Below are 22,569 nucleotides of genomic sequence, written 5' to 3' on the forward strand. Positions count from 1 at the left end.
GAGTTATAATGGGTGATAGTAAAGTACGACTTGAATGAGAGGGAGGTAGGGGTAACGGGAGTGCCTGGGGAAAATCGGCTTGCTTTCATGTGTGTTGTGGGGTGCGCAGGATAACGAGAGAGATGGAATCGGGATGATGGTTGATTCTCTAGGTCGAAGGATCAAACACAGCGTACTGTGCGACTTATCGACGTTCGAGAACACACCCCTTTGGATTCAGAGGATCAACACAGCGCACTATGCGACTTACCGACTCCAAGAGGGGGAGGAATGGTGGCCTCTAGCGTTCGGAGAATCAACACCGCACTATGAGACTTACCGACTCCAAGAGGGGAGGAATGGTGGCCTCTAGCGTTCGGAGAATCAACACCGCACTATGAGACTTACCGACTCCAAGAGGGGAGGAATGGTGGCCTCTAGCGTTCGGAGAATCAACACCGCACTATGAGACTTACCGACTCCAAGAGGGGGAGGAATGGTGGCCTCTAGCGTTCGGAGGATCAACACCGTACTATGCGACTTACCGACTCCAAGAGGGGGAGGAATGGTGGCCTCTAGCGTTCGGAGAATCAACACCGTACTATGCGACTTACCGACTCCAAGAGGGGGAGGAATGGTGGCCTCTAGCGTTCGGAGAATCAACACCGTACTATGCGACTTACCGACTCCAAGAGGGGGAGGAATGGTGGCCTCTAGCGTTCGGAGAATCAACACCGCACTATGAGACTTACCGGCTCCAAGAGGGGGAGGAATGGTGGCCTCTAGCGTTCGGAGAATCAACACCGTACTATGAGACTTACCGACTCCAAGAGGGGGAGGAATGGTGGCCTCTAGCGTTCGGAGAATCAACACCGTACTATGCGACTTACCGACTCCAAGAGGGGGAGGAATGGTGGCCTCTAGCGTTCGGAGGATCAACACCGTACTATGCGACTTACCGACACTAGGGGGGGGGGGGAGTTTCAGGCGAGGACTGTGGTTTATCGAACAAGCCGGGATAAGTGGGAAGTCGAAGTCAGGAAGAGAAGTGGGTGGGTTGGAGGTGGTGATGAGACTAGTAGCGAGACGAGAATAACATAAGTTTAGGATACGTAAGAAGTGAGGAAGATTCGGCTGGTGTAAGAAAGAATACAAGAGACGGGGGCGCAGCTTGGCTCCCTGTTCCCGGAGTGTGGCCGTGTGTAGGCACGTCCGAACAAAAGACAACCATGGCGTAGTCCTGGTTGGAAGACTGCTGCCAGTGACGGAGGAGGCGTTAGAGCTACCTCTTTGCTATCTGGCGAACGAGTGGCCTGGCCTCGAAAAAATCGAAAAATCAAAAGAGAATTTGGAGGACAAATTTAAAAGGTACGCAAAACGCGTCCTTGCAAGGGGTTGGGGCTGTACAAAACTAAATATGTGAGCTCCAAGCCTGTTGGCCACTAGTCTCACTCCGGGTTACGCTGCTCCACTGAAGGAGCTCTAGAAAATTTTGAAGGGGAAGCCGAAATTGGACGTAACCTCTTAGGTAATGTGGCCTTGTGTCCAAGCTATATTTATACCCCTCGGAACAATGGTGCTTGAGGACGCCGTTGACGTCACAGTGCCTGGTGGTATTTCCACTGCCAACATGACTCGTCGCCGCGCGATCTTTGCTTTCTCCCTCACAAGAGGGAAAAAAAGCGAGCCAACCTGCTTACTGAGAGAGAGAAAGCAGCGACTCTCATTTGCGCGGGTAGGTTTGAACCGTTTAAAGTAGGACGCATGGGCATCGAGAATTGATATACACAACAAGACACTTGCATAAATCATTATTTTACTTTATGAACGTATACTAGATATTTTCAAAAACTTGGAAAATTTTATATAACTTATGTTAAAACCGTAGTCCTAGCATGTACAAACCGATCGCATCTTACTCCTACGTTTTCTGTTTTCATAGCTATACGTAAGTAAGCTACATGAAAAATTGTTTCTCCACTATATAAAAGTTTTTCTGAAAAAAAAAAACAGAGAATAAATGAGCTAGTGATTCATCAGATATTGGGGATCATCAGTGCGGCTTTAGGCATAATAGATCGACTACTGATCAGATTTTTTGTATTCGACAGATATTGGAGAAAAATGGGAGTCTAAGGGTACAGTACATCAGTAATTCATAGATTTCAAAAAGGTATATGACTTGGTTAAGAGGGAAGTTTTATAATAATATTCTTATTGAATTTGGTATTCCCAAGGAACTAGTTCGATTAATTAAAATGTCTCTCAGTGAAACGTACAGCAGAGTCCGTATAGGCAATTTCTATCTGATGCTTTTCCAGTTCACTGCGGGCTAAAGCAAGGAGATGCACTGTCACCTTTACTTTTTAATTTTGCTCTAGAATATGCCACTGGGAAAGTTCAGGATAACAGAGAGGGTTTGGAATTGAACGGGTTACATCAGCTGCTTGTCTATGCGAATGATGTGAATATGTTAGGAGAAAATCCACAAACGATTAGGGAAAACACGGGAATTTTACTGGAAGCAAGTAAAGAGATAAGTTTGGAAGTAAATCCCGAAAAGACAAAGTATATAATTATATCTCGTGACGAGAATATTGTACGAAATGGAAATATAAAAATTGGAAATTTATCCTTTCAAGAGGTGGAAAAATTCAAATATCTGGGAGCAACAGTAACAAATATAAATACAAATATAAATGATACTAAAATGATATTAAAAACAGAATAAGTATGGGAAATGCCTGTTATTATTCGGTTGAGAAGCTTTTGTCATCTAGTCTGCTGTCAAAAAATCTGAAAGTTAGAATTTATAAAAAAGTTATATTACCAGTTGTTCTGTATGGTTGTGAAACTTGGATTCTCACTTTGAGAGAGGAACAGAGATTAAGGGTGTTTGAGAATAAGGTTCTTAGGAAAATATTCGGGGCTAAGAAGGATGAAGTTACAGGAGAGTGGAGAAAGTTACACATCGCAGAACTGCACGCATTGTATTCTTCACCTGACATAATTAGGAACATTAAATCCAGACGTTTGAGATGGGCAGGGCATGTAGCACGTATGGGCGAATCCAGAAATGCATATAGAATGTTAGTTGGGAGGCCGGAGAGAAAAATACCTTTGGGGAGGCCGAGACGTAGATGGGAAGATAATATTAAAATGGGTTTGAGGGAGGTGGGATATGATGATAGAGACTGGATTAATCTTGCACAGGATAGGGACCGATGACGGGCTTATGTGAGGGCGGCAATGAACCTCCGGGTTCCTTAAAAGCCAGTAAGTAAGTGATTTACCAGAAGACATTCTTGATAGTTTTTCTACGATGTTATTGTCAAGGAATTTCGCAGTTTTAATGGATATTTTAAAATCCTAAAATCATTATTAAAGAATCTGACGTAAGAAAGTGATAAACTGGCTTTCCAAATTACTCGTATTACAATATGTTTGTAGTAGATAGGCCTAAATATTTCACTATACAATTGAAATCGTCTATAATGAAATACAGACGTTATTAAATGACCATAAAAAGCGGAAACTTGTTGCTTCCCGTAAGATTTCCAACACGGAAGTTCGCGTGCAGTCGAGAGGAAGAAAAACTTGCGATCACAATTTACTACCGTACAACTTCTCATTTATTTCTTACAGTTTATCAAAGGAAAGCACAATATGACACACAGAAGGATCCGCCTATTTGAAAGAAATGTTCAATTTTCATGCAATACAGTTCCGGGACTATATAGACCCTAATACAATTTTATTTCCTTCATTTAAATTCTTATATATATATATATATATATATATATATATATATATATATATATATATATACAGGGACATCATTTTATTTTTACTTCAATTTTTATTGTACCTGAGTTTTTGAATGTACTTCACTCCTACCTCTTCTACTAGGGAACTTCCACCCAAGGTCGCATAATAAAGACTATACGCTAGTGTGTATAGTACGTCCCAGAAATATGGTCGTATTTTCCAGTGAATAAAGTGCATTCATTATTGAATCATATCTTCGCAGGTACTGTATCCGTTTGGTTACGTCGCTTCCCTGTTTCCAACATCCGTTTCTACTGGCTCCTCTGTAAAGGCTAGTGGCTAAGCTGTCTTAGCTCTTTTTTGAAAACATTTGCTGTCGGGAATTGGGCGTCTACATATTATTATACAACTGTTTAAAATAATTTCAATAAAAGGACCTCGTTAAGTAACTGTCACGTGATTTCCGCCTTTCTACGACCCTGAGACATAACTACTTGGACGGGCAGTAGACACCAATCTGAGTAAATTTATCTGTACAAATCGGGCTGAAGTGAAGTGATTACAGTACGTAAGTAAGATACTCTGTTATAGAGTAGGTACAGAATTATTATTTCAAGAGGCACAGGATTATGGCACTCCATGTCAACCGATGTTTTGCATTATTTCTTTTGGGGTTACTGTAAAACAGTCGTGTTTGTTAAACATCCTACAATAATAGAAGAATTAAAGAATTACATTCCAGAAACAATACATTCAATTTCAAAAGATATGCTTAAAAACATTTCCAATAATATGCACACAAAAGGACTGAAGTCCGTACAGAAATGAACGGCCATCATTTCCAACAATTTGTTTAAATATCCAGATATTGTTTATTTTTCAATTTAAATTCACTCTCCATATTGTATGCTAATGTGCTGTAGACAGTATATTATATATTGCATAATGAATATGTCCCCCTGAATAGTTCAGTTAGTGAGTAAAAACACTTATTGTTAATACTGTACTGTATTTTGAGTAAATAAAAACCTAACGAAAATTATCAAACTGAAAATCGTAATAGTTCCTAGTTTACGTAAATAGATGCACTACTTTTCTTCCCTCCTATACCTAGTAAAGTGATTTGTTTGTATTTTACTCTAGTATCGTCAAATTCCGGTTGTGGAAGGGGGTAACACAGTGTTTGTGATTCTCATCCGTTAATCGAAAGGTATAGCCAGGTTAATATTAGAAATGTTAGTAAAAACAAAATGATGACCCGGTATATGTATATATATTTCTTTTCAGTCTTAATTCCTATAAATCTTATTGTTCCTCTAATATAGGCTAACAGCATTTTTTTTCCATCTTCGATTCTGAAGAAGAAGAGCCCCAATTGTTTTTCACCATTTTGTGAAACATCCTTTAACGGTCTTACTAATAAAAACTCTATATACAGACGTTTAACTGTCTTATACTTATACAATGAGTAGCTCGTTTATAAGTCGTGTGTAAATTCCTTACTAATAATCACTACATACGTCGTGTATAACAGTATAACTGTTACACAGCTACGTCAAAGTTTCGTCATTACTTCGTTACGAAAGGTAATAGAATATCTGAGGTTCTCTATTGCATCCGGTAGAGCGCTCTAGTGTGGCGTGTTAAATATCGATAGTACAACTGGCTCTAATCGATTACCACACTATATTTTGGCCAAAGAGTACAAGCTACAGCAATATTATTCTAATAATTCTATGATCTTTGGTTTGTTCTTCTGTGGTTACAAGGTAACCATCATCATAAAATGACAGTCGATACGAACAGCTGTTAGAGGGGCGGCCATTTTTTCCCTATATACAACGTTTAGACAAGGGGTTTCGTGTATATAACTACTGCAAAGCAATTCCCATTGTATAGTTACAGCCTGTTTATACGTCCATAGCTTATTCACGGTTTATTAGTAACGTTTTCTGTCTCAACTCTGCATAAGTCTGGTATAAAAACTATACACGGTTTATTAGTAAGACTGTTAGTCTTTTCTTACAGTATATTGCTCACCATCTCTTGCTAATTTGCTCAGTCAGTTGTCATCTCTTCCTCTTGTATGTTTGTGTCACAGTTTTCAATGAACTTCTATGCAGTTGTGAATTATCTCTTTGTATTAATTTATTTTCTTTGCCTTCATCTTTTCTATGTCTGTTATGTTTTTTCCTAAATGCTTTCGAACAAGGGAACTGTTAATGAGCTTACTTTGAAACCTCCCCTCTGACTGCGTGCATAGTTGAATCTCCAGCAATACATAAATATAAAAAAAATACTAACTGTAGGCATAAGAGTGCGAAAACTTACTTAGAATGTTGCGTTAAAAAACAACTGTTCGTGCTTCAAAAGAGTAGCTGACTTGTCTGTGTCCGTGAATTCTTATTCTATCACGTGATATGTAAAGTAAAGTCGTGCTCAAAACGAACTGCGCCTGCTGAATGAGGACTATAATATTTCAAGGTCAAGGGTTTCACAATTTTTTCTATAATTTTCATTCAAGCTTCAATTCTCAATCTAACACTTAGCATGGGCAGTTATTTTGTCTATCTGCTATGGATAGCTGTGTGTACAGAGCATGTTTCGACATGAGATCACTAATACTTTCTGTGTAAGTTGTTTTAATCGTCTTATATATTCGTTACTTCTAAGATTTTAAAGTGTTTCGATCAATCTTCATATCTTATCATCGGTGTGGGCTTCAATCTTGGTGTTTGTTGCCATGATTTTATTTTCAATATTACGTCACATACTTATCTCGATATTCTATTATTCAAATTAATTTGACGTTTTACTGGTTTCTGTATGTTATGACTATCGTTACTAGTTATTTCTACTCTGCTCTAATTTATTACGATGGAGAAAGAGTGGAACGGGGAAAAATTCTCTCCGGCATCGGGATTTGAACCCGGGTTTTCAGCTCTACGTGCTGACGCTCTGTCCACTAAGCCACACCGGATTCCCATTCCGATGCCGGACAGAATCCTCTCAGTTTAAGTTCAACCTCTTAGGATAGAGCGTCAGCAAGTAGAGCTGAAAACCCGGGTTCAAATCCCGGTGCCGGAGAGAATTCTTCTCCCTTCCACTCTTTCTTCATCATATGATGACGCATAATTTCTGCATGGAAATATCACATGTACTTCGGTATATCGTAATATCTAATTTATTATGTTATATTATTGTTATTTTCCCCAGGCAATCAATCTAACTCCCTCAACGTAAAAAGTCACAGATTTATGCTCAAAGATACGTTTCACTAAAAATAATGTGTTCACATTTCTGTAGTGTTTGGTCAAAACTTGATTACTCCAAAAAACATGTTCTGAGATGCAAACCATATTTCTAATTTATATACAAACGTGAATGAAAATAACTTAAGATTAAATGGAGATATCATGGCTATTCCAAATGAAAGATAACTGTTTTTTATAGCGCTGAGCTTTCTGCTAAAAACGTCGGTCTGGGTAGCGTAGTCGGTATAGCGCTGACCTTCTGTGCTCGAAGTTGCGGGTTCGATCCCGGCTCAGGTCGATGGCATTTAAGTTTGCTTAAATGCTACAGGCTCATGTCAGTAGATTTATTAGCATGTAAAGGAACCCTGCGGTACAAAATTCCGACACATCGCTGATGCTGATATAACCTCGGCAGTTACGAGCGTTGTTAAATAAACCATAATTTTTTCAGCTGAAAAAGGTCATTTTTGAAGTTACTGTATGTTCTGACCAAATACCACAGATTTATAACAATAATACAAAATTCGGAAATTTTCGAAATCACCTCCCCCGAGATTTTCACATTTCTTCATATATAAGATGAAAATGACAAATTAAATGCTGTAGATATTACGTCTCCAAATATATTATATCATGACAAATTATTATTTACATAGTAGTTATTAGTTAATTCTAAGTATTGTTCAGAAAAAGAATACTTTCATTTTGGGAGATTTCGACACTTTTAAGAAAAGTAGACATTCTGAGCACTATTCGTAGCGAAAAAAGTTGAACTACATGAGCTCATTGCCGCGTGTAGTGGGCATTATCTGCTACGACAGCGGTGACCAAACTGGGTATCGTGAATACATCGTGTAATCAAAGACATTCATACTGGTAAGGGGAGTTTCCTGTACGCTGCTCTCTGCCTCGCTCACGTACTGGAGGTAAGCAGTGTCGGTACCATGTCGCTCTACAAACCCTCCGTCTTTAGCAGGAACAGAAGGTTTCGTACAGAATGAGAAGAGGAATTTATTTACTGTTCTGTCGGAGAAAATGTAATATGTTGCTTTGCTCAACGGTTCAATTAGTAGTAGTATATAGAAGCGACATTACAGGGCATTACGCTGAATACACAGGCATAACAGGTATTATTATTATTTTTTTAATTATTTATTAGTAAGTGTTACCATAATTCTTATATAGGCCTACCTACCTGAATATATAGACCTACTTCATGCCTTGAAGGATAAAATAATTACTACATTACGCTATATCTCCATATTATCTTGTTTTTAATCTTTTGATGACTATTATCTGTTATATACTAGTTATTGATTTAATAATAATAATAATTTAATTTATTTATTTATTTATTTATAATATTAATGTGCGAAACAACAGCACAAGGCCAATTACAGTTTAGCACAAGATACAAACAAAACAACAAATGATGATGAGAATGAATGATAGAAATGGCAGTGAGATGAAATACAATCAATATAATACTCTACATTAATCAATTGACCAAATGCAACAAAATAAATAGCACAAATAACAATTATTAAAATTAGTTCAGTGAGATAATTAAAAATAATGGCAATTGAATAGAGAGAATTACAAATGTATTAATGAAATCAAATAAATGAAGACTGGAATAATATAAGTAATATTGTAAAGATATGAATTGCCAAGAATAGTATAATACATATCTTGACAATGGCATAAATTAATAAAACTGTCATAAAAACTCAAAAGATATACTACGCATTAAATGGATCCAAGTTCAATCCATGCAAATTAGCATATTTAATACATCTGCAGACCGGAGACAGAGATTTAGAATTCCTATTATAAAACATTTTATGAAATCTTAAACCCTTAGCAGGAATATGAAGACTGATATTGCTTATGAAAGATTCACAATCAATATCACCCTTAATGACTTTACAAAAAAATAAATAATCAAGATCCTGACGTCTGGTAAACAAAGTACCGCAATTAAAATATTTGCAATTAGTCTCATAGTTATAATCGGAACTTGGTAAAAATCTATAAGAACACAAGGAAATAAATTTTCTTTGAATATTCTCCAATTTAGCCGAGTCAGTGGAAGTAATGGAGTTCCATACAACAGATGCATATTCAAGCTTGGATCTAACCAATGTATAGTATAAAATTAATAAACACATAGGAGTAGAAAAAGAATAAGTTATAGATCTGATTAGACCAAGAATTCTTAATGAATGGGTATAAATGTATTGCACATGATCATGAAAATATAATTTTGAATCAAGTAAGACACCAAGATCTCTAATACAATCTTTCTTAGTAATTACGACACTACTAAGAGAATAATTAAATTTTTGGGAAGTAGTTTTCCGTGAGAAGGAAATAACAAAAGTTTTGGATTGATTAATTTTCATTCCATTTTCAACAGACCATTGTAAAATTGAATTAATGTCATTTTGAAGAATTTGACAATCAGCCGAACTATTAATTTTACGGAAGATTTTGAGATCATCCGCAAATAAAAGGCAGCTAGAACTTATTCTTTTACTTATATCATTTATAAATAATAAAAATAGGAGAGGTCCCAATGTAGACCCTTGAGGAACTCCGCATACACTATTAAATGGAACCGAGAGAGAATTTCCTAGTCGAACAATAATAATAATAATAATAATAATAATAATAATATAGAGAAACTGATTGAATATTACGTGCTAATGTAGTAATGAAACCAGCTGTTAAACTCCAAGAACTGAAATCAGCCATAAATCATCGTGATGAAGAGAAAGATGACATAAATAAATATAAGGAAGCAGCTATCTAGTGGTGAACGGAATAGCTCGTTCTCTTAAGCCTTCCAACGAAGGAGAGTTTTATAAAAGCGTAATGATTAAGGTGGCTGAAATAATTCGTCCAATGAAAGTTGTTAATTAATTTTGAAAAAACTGCGCTTTTCTCGACTAAATATCCAGAAAATAATTCAGGAGATTTCTGATTGTGTTCATGAGGAATATTAAATGAAAAGCAAGAAAATTTGTATAGATAGATTGTTTATTTTGCAAAAACATGTGGAACATGTATGGAATCGTCATATACAATTTAAAATACATGATATCATACAATGGATACAAATTAAGATACATGAATATTAAAAAACTCATCGACATCATACAATGGATTTGCCAATAATATAGTCCTAATTCGTGTCCTAAACACTCGGAATGGAAGATTCCTTATATCAACAGGTAGACTATTAAATAATTTAAAAGCAAAGAATAGAAAACTATTTTGAGTAATACTGTATTTACATTTGTCAATATATAAATTTGTATTATTTCTTGTAGAATATTTATGAACAGAAGTACATGCTATGTAATTATTAATGTTATTCCGAATGTAAAGGAGACAGGCCAAAACATACATAGACGGCAATGTCAAAATTTGTGACCTTATATAAAGACGTTTACAATGAGTCGTATTTGATGCTCCATGAATTAATCTTAAAGCTTTCTTTTGTAATATGAAAAGAGCTTGAGCAGAAGTATGGTGACCCCAAATAATAATACCATAATTTAAATGACTTTGTTTATGGCTATGAAATATTGTAAATAATACCTTGTTAGGTAAATTATTCCTTAACAACCTTAACATATATAGGCCTTTACTTATTTTCTTAGCAACATAGTCAACATGAGTTTTCCATCCCATTCTAGGCTCAAGAAAGATGCCCAGAAACCTAACAGTAGTAAAACGATTAATACCAAAGTTTAATTTAACAGTTTTGTTAGAATTAATCATAAGGTTATTCGCACTACACCAATCAGCAACCCTACCTGATATGATACATCAGCAAGTTCCATAGACAATATGCCACTATTTTTATGAATAGTATTAATGGCTAAAACATCAGCAAACATGAAAGACTCAGAACATCCATCCCGAATATAGTCGGGAAGATCATTAACATAAATAATAAACAATAAAGGCTCTTGATGACAGTAGTGACATTATTGATACAGCTAAGCTTGCGATTTTTATTAGCGGGTTGATGAAGAACTCAATGTTAGTGCACGAACCACCACTGGTTGTAGTTTTCATGCCGTGTACTTCTCCCCCGTCTCCTTACTTCATAGACTCTCTCTCACGTGTAACCACTGCCGTTCGAGATCTGGTCACCGCTGTACTACGGTAACAATCCTAGAGAACTTCGTATTCAGTGTGTTGGAGAATACCAAAAATGATTCTAAAAGATGTGTGTGGAAAATGGCACCCATGAAAAATTCACATGTGACCTACGCGAGTAGGAGTATTATAAAATATTTAGGTATATTTCAGGTGCAAAATTTGTGTTGTAAATGTTTGGTTTTAAAGCGTTTCCTATGCTGATGTAGGAAATGTTTGGGGTTCTGGTGCACTGAGGCTTTTCAGGTTGATCGCTTACGAACGCGACCTTGCTCTATCAGGGACTGAGGCAGGATGGCCCACCTGTCAGCCGACGATGGCAGGAAGGGCTTGAGGCTCCGAGCCACTGGGGTTTATCAGGCTATTCGTCCGCGAAGCGGGACCTGGCTCTATCAGGGGCTGAGGCAGGATGGCCCACTTGTCAGCGTCGGGTTCACGATTGTCACACAGGCTACCTGCGGACTTGCAAATCATCGCATGTAAGGGCGCACGAAGGGCCAAACCGTGCGTAAGTGTATGCAGCGATAGTTTACTACTTAATTAACTTATTATTCCCAGAACATGAATTTTACCAGCAATCGAAAAGTATTGGGAATAAATTTGAATAAGGAAAAAAAAAAACAGTTTCCTTCCTAGGTAGGATTCGAACCACGAAAGTCTTAGTTACCAGTCTGTCGTGCGATGGAGTGAACAAGGCTCTGAAATCAGCTACAAGGGTCGGTCCGGTTATTTTTTGCCACTTACTTACTTACTTACTTACTTATGACTTTTAAGGAACCCGGAGGTTCATTGCCGCCCTCACATAAGCCCGCCATCGGTCCCTATCCTGAGCAAGATTAATCCAGTCTCTATCATCATATCCCACCTCCCTCAAATCCATTGTTTTTTGCCACTACTGTATTTATTTTCTCATTTTTGGATTCTTCAGGTCTCAGTATGTACAAAATCATTTTTTTTTTTTTTTGCCATTTATAAACTATTGTTTTTTTTAATTACCTCTTTTGATGACAATGTTTGTGTACTCAATAAAGGGAAATTTGAATGCTTCAATATACCAATTTGAGGAGGCTTTGGATTAAACAATTGCAGACAAAAGCTAATAGAAACAAGTGAATAAAGCTAATAAAAAAATTCAAGAATGTGGCGCATTCTCAGGAATTGCTTTCTAGCTGAATAAGCCCCTTTCTTTTTTTTAACGAAGTTGTATTACTGTTTTTTATCAATTTACTTCTTAAAAAAGATAGAGGACTTCCAAATCTTTCTTGACAATAATAGTGTTTGTGGTTACGACTATGATGATGAAGATGATGATGATGATGAGGTAATAGTGGTAGTATTCTTGGAGATGATGAGGATGATGATGATGATGATGATGATGAGGTAGCCTAGTAGTGTAATATTCTTGGAGATGATTATGATGATGATGATGATGATGAGGTAATAGTGGTAGTATTCTTGGAGATGATGATGAGGATGATAATGATGATGATGATGAGGTAGCCTAGTAGTCTAGTATTCTTGGAGATGATGATGATGATGATGAGGTAAGTGGTAGTATTCTTGGAGATGATAATGATGATGATGATGATGATGATGATGATGATGATGATGATGATGATGTAATAGTGGTAGTATTCTTGGAGATGATGATGATGAGGATGATAAAGATGATGATGTTTGTAAAGACGGAAGCCATAACTGTGCATTTGTTTTACTAACTTATATACCTGCGAGTATAATGTCTCTAAGGATAACACACACAACATGTAGCAAAGGAAGTAGTTTCACTTACCGGATGGTCTGTACACAGTTATCGCTCTCAATATCCGGGAGACTTAGTTGCAATTTCCGTAGTCGCACAGTCAGGTTTGTTTTTCTGATAGTCCTTATTTCCCCTCGGGTAAACGCTGTTACATCATCTTAAATTAGCTAACAACTGACTCAGATATAATTTCCTTTTTCGTTAATTAATTACTATACTCCGTTCCATAATGTCTGACAGGAGACAAAAAAAAAGCCGTCAGAGGTAGGGAGGTGGATAATTGCTAAACAACCAATGGCAGTGGTCACATCCCACGTTTATCTTGAAGTTGGGCGGTATGAAGTTTCTACCTCTGCCCAACGTCAAGATAAGCCTGTAATGTGACCAATGCCATTGATTGTTTAGCAATTATCCGTCTTTCTACTTCTGCGCGGTAATGTTTATTTCTCCTGTCAGACATAATGGAACGCAGTATAGATGTACCATTCGAACTTGTCATTTTTTCCGCATATGAAATTAATAACTAGGGAAAGGGATTTGGAGTATTATAAAGAATGGTAAAACGTAGTATAGATATTCGTAGCTCAGCGACTGTCAAGCGAGCTGCATGGACGAGTACAGTCCACTTCATACAAACTTACACGCAATGTGCTGTAAATGTATTTCAGAATAAACAAATTGAATATGTAATGACATATAGTGACCTGCATACGTAATCTGCATTTCTTTTTTAACTACACGTGCTTTTCTTGGCAACGCACAAGACACCAATAAACAACATTACAAATATACATAGTTAAATATCAACCTCTGCATCTTCGCGTGTTAGTCGACATATTGATGGTTGATAGACAGTTGTCTTCTGTATGGAACTAGCCTCTGAATATGTGTGTTTTTCTGTCAGGAAATATGATAATATGTATACAACGTATACTACAATATTTACAATATATGAAATATATATTGCAATATTTACAATATAGCCTAATACAGTATCATTAAATATTGAACAAAATGTAGAACCAAACGAAATGGCATTTTCAATTAATGCTATGTTTTGTTCATGAAACAATTATTCCTGCTGTGCCTTGTTATAATAAATTGTAAATATTATTTTCAAATTTTCAAAATACAACTTTGCTCTGTTGCAAGGAAGGACATTTTTTAACATCTGCAGAGAGAATTGGAGAGTACTTGAAACAAGATACGTCAATTAAATTAGCATGTTGAATGATGTCATTGGGACACGTTTTTGTTAGTACATCTGAAATCCGACTAAGAATACCGTACCCATCATTTTTAATTAAAGCTCTGTTCATTTTTTCACCAACACGTTTTCCTACTTCACCTTCTACTGCACTCAGTTTATTTACAATAGTCCTCATAATATTTATTTGCTCAACTAGTTCTACTCCTGACTTTTCCAACTGAATAATGGCATCCGGTAAATATCCAAAATTTGGCTTAATATCCATGACTTCTTTCTCGATTGTTCCATCATTTAGCAGTTCCTGGCATATCTGAATCGCAACGGCATCATCGGGATCGAAAGACTGGACCACTTTCTTCACAGATTGGAGGTGATGTGCGTAATAATTGCAAGCTTCTAACCATGACCCCCAGCTCTTAATTTTGTGTTGTTAGTTGGTTTCACTTTCGGCATTTTACCTGCACTTCACTACTCTGAACTGCGAACCTGCATGTTGACGTTCTTATGCGACAACTGTCCCGCTCACCTGTTGTTGACGTGCAGAGATCTGCGAGTATGTCATGGGGGGAGGATTTGGTATAAAGGGTTGTAAACAAATGGCTGTGTAGATGCCAATACTAGCTTTTACTGCTCCAAATTCCGTTCCCTATTAATATCACAATACAAGTTTAAGACAAACCCACTGAAATGAGATTTAAGGTGTATTGAGCAGAGGCGGATTTTCATGGGAGGCAGTAATAATTCCAGCTGAATTAAGATCACAAACAAGTTACAGCAAATGACGAACATTTTTCCTTTTATATTAATTTTACTATTCACTACGACTAAGATGTAAGTTAAGTAAGGTCGACCATATTCAGTTGGTGATGCACGTATACTACACTGTAGATTCGTACTGAAAAATAACAGATAGCGCTGTAACCTGTATAGTCGACATCTAGCAGCCTGCTGTGTCTATGCGAGAGCGGGAGAGAGGAGTCGGCTACATGACGTTACTCCCCGGTAACCATGACAACAGCAGTTCAACCAATAAGATAGCTGGTTAGCGGAATGTTTAAACTTGACTAGAACGAGCGAGGGGAGCCGAATTTGGAGACGTCCTACCCACCGCTGACAACTGTTTCGGCTGATTTGGGCTGTATTGGGAAGCTCTCCCTCTTTCTCTCTTCTTGGTTTTAGTAATTTAAGTGACGTGTTGTTAGTTTTCTCTCCCTGCGTAAAAGTTGTCTTTTATGTTGTTAGATTTTTCTCTTGTTTGCGGGTGTTCCTGTTATTTTTTTTCTTTTGTGTTACGAAATATATTTATTTATACAGTATATTAAATATATCGAGAGTTTAGAAACAAATGCAGATTTGTCTCTAGCTTATTCTAGCAGTTGTTCAGTATGTTGTGACGTAATTGATCGTTTTGAGAAGAAAGAGGATCGTCGAGTTAATTTGCTGTAAAATTAGACTATGTAATAGTAATGAGCAAGCCCCGGATTCTTAGGTTCGAATTATTTTTGTTGCTATCTCGTTACTCTCGAAATATTGCTTTCCTTATTCGTTTTATGTAGCAAAGAGTAACATTCTTAAATTCAATATGACCTAAAAAGATCTAATTCGTAGGTTAGGATTTGAAATCTAAAGAGAGGCAATCTTTACCAAGCCGTTGTAATATATTAACAGTAGGTTTTTGTTGTTCATTTTTTGTTCCCCCCCCCCCGTAAAATCATATTAATTCCTAAACATAAGACTTAAAATCCTGAAACATAAATTGGAAAACCTAATTTTAGTTTCTTAAAGCCTATAAATTCTGCGCTTGGTAATGAGGTACATCACAGGCCTTATATTTTTATATTCTCATCAGTCACGTCTTGGCCTCCTCAACTTTCAAACCCACCGTCCGCTACTGGTATTAAGGATGTTACAGAAATATATTCCTGCTGTTATATTAGAGAAAGAAATTTTTATCGTCTCTGCAGTATCTTTATTGCTTAAGAAAAGGGATACGGTGGTTCGGAAATGGATGAGAGATAGCGTCGGGGAAAGAATCTACCCTCAATTAAAAAATATGACAGACTGAAAAACAGAGATAGACAGTAGTAAAACATGATGTCAAAATGACTTGACATGTTTACGCAATTTAATATAGGGTAAAGCTTGGTAAAACTGTGATATGAGTAATATTGTGATAGTTCTTCTTGAGAATTTATTATAATTTTACTGAACGAAAGGAAGATCGGTTTTTTGCGTCAACGTATTAAGGCAGCGGTGACCAAAGCGGGTGTCGTGATTACATCGTGTAATCACAGATATTCAAACGGGTACGAGGGTTTCCTGTACGTTGCTGTGTGTTTCATTCACGTACTGAAGGAAAGCAGTGGCGGTATCATGTCGCTCTACAAACTGCCTCTACAAGCAGTAAGAGGTGGTTTCGTAAAGAATGAGAAGAACTTTTTTGTTGTTCTGTCGGACAAAATGTAAGATGCTTACTTTGCTCAACGGCTCAATTACGAGTATATAGAAACATTAATTGCCACGCTGAATAATGTATTATTATTATTATTATTATTATTATTATTATTATTATTATTATTATTATTATTATTATTACTACTACTACTACTACAGGTCACTAAGTATGTGCTTATATAATTCTTCTGTACGTGCATGGATATTGATATTTTTAGATCTTCTCCCTAGAAGGATAAAATTATTAAGTTTTATCTCAATTTTAATATTCTTAATCATTAGATGAGGGTAAGTATTTATTGGTTATTCATTTAATAATAATATTGTAGAAAAACTGATTCAACATTATGTGCCAACGAACTGTTAAATGCCAAGAATTGACATGTCTTAAATCAAGTCAGGAAGAGAAAGATGACATAAATAAATGTAAGGAAGTCAGCTACCTAATGGGTTTGAAATTTCTCGTGCTCTAAAGCCTTTCAATAGAACAGAATTTCTCAAAAGAGTAATGATTAAAATAGCTTAAATAACTTGTCCATAAGAAGTTTTTAATTTAAACAACTTCGAATTTCTGGACCAAGTATCGAGAGAAGAATTTAGAAAATTCCTGATTATATTCAAGAGGAAGGTTAAAAAAAGAAACATGAAAAATAGTGTATTATTCACAGACTCTTGATGACAGCAGTGTCATCACTGATACGGCAAAGCTTGACGTTTTTATCCGCGGGATTGAGCAAGATGTTAGTACAGGAACCACCACTGGTTGTAGTTTTCATGCCAAGTACCTTTCCTCCGTGTCCTTACTTCATAGGCTGTCTGTCGCATGTAACCACTGCAGCTCGAGTTTTGGTCACCGCTGTATTAAGGAAATGCTCGTGAACAATTTCTGCACAAAACCGGTTCTTCTCTTGCTCAGTAAAATTGTAATAAATTCTCACAAAGAACTATCACAATATTATTCATATCACAATATTACCAACCTTTACCTTACCATGCTACAAGTCTAACCTACAATGACGAATTCTTAATTTTGTGTTAAATACCGTAGTTTCCCCTAACTATGGTCCACATTTGTCACATTTTTCTTTGTATATTCACTACTATTCATCCAGATTAAGTGAAATTTTGGCTTCGGACTCTTGTAAGTGTATATTAAATAAATATTGACATATGTGTTTGAAATTATTTAATTACAAGTGTTGAAAAAATAATAAGCAAGCATTACATAGTAGTATTCTGAGTTGCCCAACTATGGTCCACTCATATATTCATGCTTGAAAGTATGAATGGACTATAGCTGGATCTGTAATTATTCATAAATCAATAAATTGAGTTTCTAATTTAAGGGTAGAAACATAATCTAGCACAGAAATATTAAAAATAAATGAAAAGTACATGGATTCTTTTTATTAGTACACATTGCATAAACACGCAATAAACAAGTGAAATCGGAAAGTCATTTTCCTGTAATAATGAACAACTACACTCACCGGCAAAAATACCGGGCCACCTAAAGTTTCTCAATTTTTTTATGATTTGAGAATCAGAAAGCCTATTATGAAATGAAGAAAACATTGCTTCCCAGAAAAAAAAACTCTTTTTTATTATCACTTGCGCTATTATTTTCAACGGCAAACAATGGATATAATTAAAAGGCGTAAAAAAAGGTGTAAAAACTTACAAATTGTTTCAATTTTCTTCCAAATGTTCAACTGATTTTGTGGCCACCCTGATGTTACTAATAGCGGATATTGCCTCCCCTCAGTAATTGCCGCTTCTTACTATACATGAAACAACAGCTCCATTGTTCTTCACTTCCAAAACTTTCCCTGGCCACAATTCCTCCTCATAAGTAACTACCATATAACTATGTGCCTTTAGCATTATTTTAACAGATTTCGTCTTCTTTTCCACATCTGACTCACTGTCTGTAAATATGGAGAGTACACCGGAAACATCATAATCTGTATCCAATTCAATTTCATCGCTCTCAAAGTCACTTACAGGGACGGTTGTGATCCTTCTACCCTGAAGTTTTCGTTTTACCGGGCCATCATTCGTGCTAGTACCATTGATGCTGGAACAGCCTATTTCTTTATTTACTGGACTATAATGTTAAATGGTGTTTTAGAATATACTGAGATACCGTATTTGCAGAAGTAAACAATCAAATTGTTCACATTTCATTAAAACAAATATTTCAAAATGAAATACAACTATGGTCCACGAAAAATTGCGGTACATAGTTGAGGACTGATTCTAGCCTTCAGGTTAAATATTTTTCACGCAGAGTCCTTTACCTCTGCCAGTCTAATTATTACGTGAAAGTAAACACTATATAGCCAGGTTTAATTGTACAAACATTCATATATCTATAGGGGAGAGCTTAATAAAACAGACAAACACAAACTGAATGATTTCGTGTCTTCACACATCCAATAGAACGATGCACACTGACCTTGTTAAGCATCCATATCATTGCCACGTGTAATGGCAGATAGAAGCATCTATGGGGAACATAATTCCATCACAGTGGAGCCTTAAATGCCCAACACCGAACTCTTGGGGTACTAAGTACTACATAATGCGTTTTGGACCATAGTTGGGTGCCTGGACCATAGTTATGGCAAATTACGGTACACCATAATATACTTAAATTCATTAAGCCTAAGAATATTTTTATATAGTATCAGGCATTTTCATTCTCACATTCACATTATGTGTTGTTCTTCATTTCAGAACCTGGAAAAAGAATCCTCAAGTCAGTCAGCGGTCGATTCCGAGCTGGAGAGCTTTCTGCTATTATGGGTCCATCTGGAGCAGGAAAGAGCAGCCTTCTAAATGCAGTTTCTGGATACAGGTAAGGCAAATAATTACAGACTATTCGTTTATCTCGTGAAACCAAATGTGCGCTATAGCTCATAGTAAGAACCTTATGCTGGGCGATAGTTTGCTAGCTAGCTGCAAGTGGAAGTGTAGCGAGAGAGGGGATCTTCCCAGTCCACTTTCTTCTTCCCTTCACGCGCAAGTTGGTTTCACAACGAATTACCTGTACAAGATTCACTAACTAATACAAAGTGTGGCTCGAATGGTTACAACTCTGATCATGTAGTCTATGATAATAGGCCCTAATAATAATTGTGAACATCAAATAGTTGATATTAGCACGTGTGTAATTAAATAGTTCTTTGAATGACACTTGTTTTCTCTGAAGTAGATCTTTTCTATACAGAATGATTTGTTTCTAAACCTTGCTATTCTTTTGTTATTCTTAGTTTAGAAATGTGTAAATTATACTTATATTGTACAGAACAACAACCATTGGGAGCCAAAGTAATCGTTTTGTTGAAAATAACATTACTGTTTATCTTTTTAAATTGATTTCTTAATAAATAATATTGCAACTGATTAGAATAATTAAAAAACATGCAACTATTGTTTTAGAGGTAGGACTATACATTTTTTTTAGTTTAAAGTACAAACGTCATAATGGACTTATGTACTTATTTCCTATTTTGTTTTATAATGAATTGTAATTATATTTTTGAAATTGTTTACATTATATTTCACATTATACATTACTTCTATTTCCTTCGATGTCACTGTGTCCATTGTTCATTTATTTGTTACTAGTGAAATTACTGCAAGTTCGAAATACAAAAATAAATGTATTAAAGTGTCAAATTATGTGTATTCCTATTTGAAGCAAACATATTTTTGTAATTAAACAAAATAAATATCCTTCAATATTATTACTCTGTTTGTATACTGAGAAAATGTTAAAGAGTTATTGTATGATGAAATGTACCTAGTGTTATTTGGAGATCGTATTTCTTACCATTTCTTTCTGTGTGAGATTTGTGTTCTAAACAATTCGCGATCTTACATGAACTTATGTAATATCGATCATTGGGTTATACAAATCGAACAAGAATCAGTCAATATGTGACGAGAAAGAGTTACGACGTAATCAAATGATGAAGTTATGACGTATACTGTTTAACACTGGTATAGAAAAACGCCAGCTATATAGCGTTTATTGGTAAGAAAAAAAATATACATGGTTTGTGCACGTCTAGTTCTGTGAAAAACTATAACATTGTTTAACATATCTATAAGCAACTTTCATTAGCAAAACTCGAAGGGCCGTATTCATAGACATTCTGAGCTCGGGCTTCCGGTGGATGATCAGGGAACTAACGTTTATCGTATTCATAAACCAGTGTTAGCGATATGATATGATATGATATGATATGATATGATATGATATGATATGATATGATATGATATGATATGATATGATATGATATATGATATGATATGAATTCTGTACAAGTAATCAGTCGATAGCCGGGGATAGCTTAGCACGCTCGTAGCGCGGGCTAGCGAAATGTCTATGCATAGCATCCTAAAAGTTTAAAATATAAACGATACTTATAAAGTTACTGCAAGTTCAGAATAATAAAGAAAATATATGTGTTATAGTGTCGAATGAACTGTAAGAATACTTGCAAACACTTTTTTTTTTTTTCAATAAGACAACGTAAATTTCCTTGTTACTCCTATTGTGTACTCGAAAAACGTTAGTTTCATGTAAGTGCGCCTGGTGTTCTGCCTACTCTGCAATACATCAGGCGTAACCGCTCGAGAACCGAGTTATTCGGCCCGATGTTCATCGTAGCCGGTTGTAGCTCCGACCGGTCGAATCTAAACCGGTTGTGTGCGCAGTTTTGCAGGTCTCTAGTAGAGATGTATGTCCTCACCACAGACAGGAAATATAATAATAATAATAATAATAATAATAATAATAATAATAATAATAATAATGTTTTATTTTCGCTGGCAGAGTTAAGACCATAAGGCCTTCTCTTCCACTCAACCAGCCTTAATCAATACAATACATAAATTTAAATTACAAATATTTACACTACATTTAAAAGGTTCTCCAGCAATATTCTTCACTACATATTTATTTAAATTTAGATAAATCTATAAGGTAATTCTTCAGCAATATTCTTCACTACATATTTATTTAAATTTAGATAAATCTATAAGGTAAAGTAATAACTTAATTTATGAGCTAATTTAATTCAATGAATTATAATTAATTTAATATTTGAGATAGCTAGTAAAATGATGAAAATTAATTTAATGTAAGCTTACTAGGACTATGTTACAGGGAGAATATACATATTTCTATTTCTATAATGAGAATATTAATGTAATTGCCATGAGAGGTTTTGTAAATCTATTTAGAGAAATTAATGATAATAATAATAATAATAATAATAATAATAATAATAATAATAATAATAATAATAATAATAATAATAAGAATGGACAGATGTTAGTTTCATTATAAGTAACAAATTTTAATCAGCAATTAATCTGTTAAGTAAGAATTTATGTAATTTTGACCTAAATGAAGTTATTGTCCAACAACCCCTTATATCACTCGGAAGCGAGTTCCAATTTCTAGCAACTGAAACTGTATAGGATGAAGAATATAAAGATGTCTTGTGGTAGGGTATAATGAGTAAATTGTTATGATGAGATCTTGTACTTAGCTGATGATATGCGGATAAATTTTGAAAACGAGAAGCCAAATAGATTGGGGTAACGGTGCGCAGAATTTGAAATAAGAAAACAAGAGAATGCAGGGCTCGTCGATCGCTTAGCCTTAGCCAAGACAGAGTTTGGAAAGACGGGGAAACATGATCATACTTACGAATATTACAAATATAACGGACGCACGCATTATGCACACGTTGTAGCCTGCTGCTCAAATTTGCATTTAGGTTACTTAATATAATATAATATGTTCCTCATTGTTTTGTACTTTGTTAAGGGTGGCTTTGTGTAAATTGTTTACATGGCAAGGAAGTGTGAATATCTAAAGTTGGCTCATAATCCATACAAGAGCGAGGACGTTACGGATTGAAAAGTCCAGTCCTTGAAGGTAGATTATG

General features: G+C 35.7%; 1 protein-coding gene across 4 annotated transcripts in view; it reads left to right on the forward strand.

Annotated features, from left to right (window-relative positions):
- Positions 1–22,569, forward strand: part of LOC138713718 (ATP-binding cassette subfamily G member 4) — a 405,479-nt gene that overhangs the window by 171,937 nt on the left and 210,973 nt on the right. For all 4 annotated transcript variants that reach the window (XR_011335970.1, XM_069846026.1, XM_069846028.1 and 1 more), the window contains one exon: positions 19,340–19,460. Coding sequence is in view for 3 of the 4 variants with exons in the window: in XM_069846026.1 (XP_069702127.1) it covers positions 19,340–19,460 (121 nt within the window). In the remaining variant the exon portion in view is untranslated. The remainder of the gene's footprint in view (positions 1–19,339; positions 19,461–22,569) is intronic.

Source organism: Periplaneta americana, chromosome 14 (genome assembly GCF_040183065.1).
Source record: "Periplaneta americana isolate PAMFEO1 chromosome 14, P.americana_PAMFEO1_priV1, whole genome shotgun sequence".
NCBI classification, from domain to species: Eukaryota; Metazoa; Arthropoda; class Insecta; order Blattodea; family Blattidae; genus Periplaneta; species Periplaneta americana.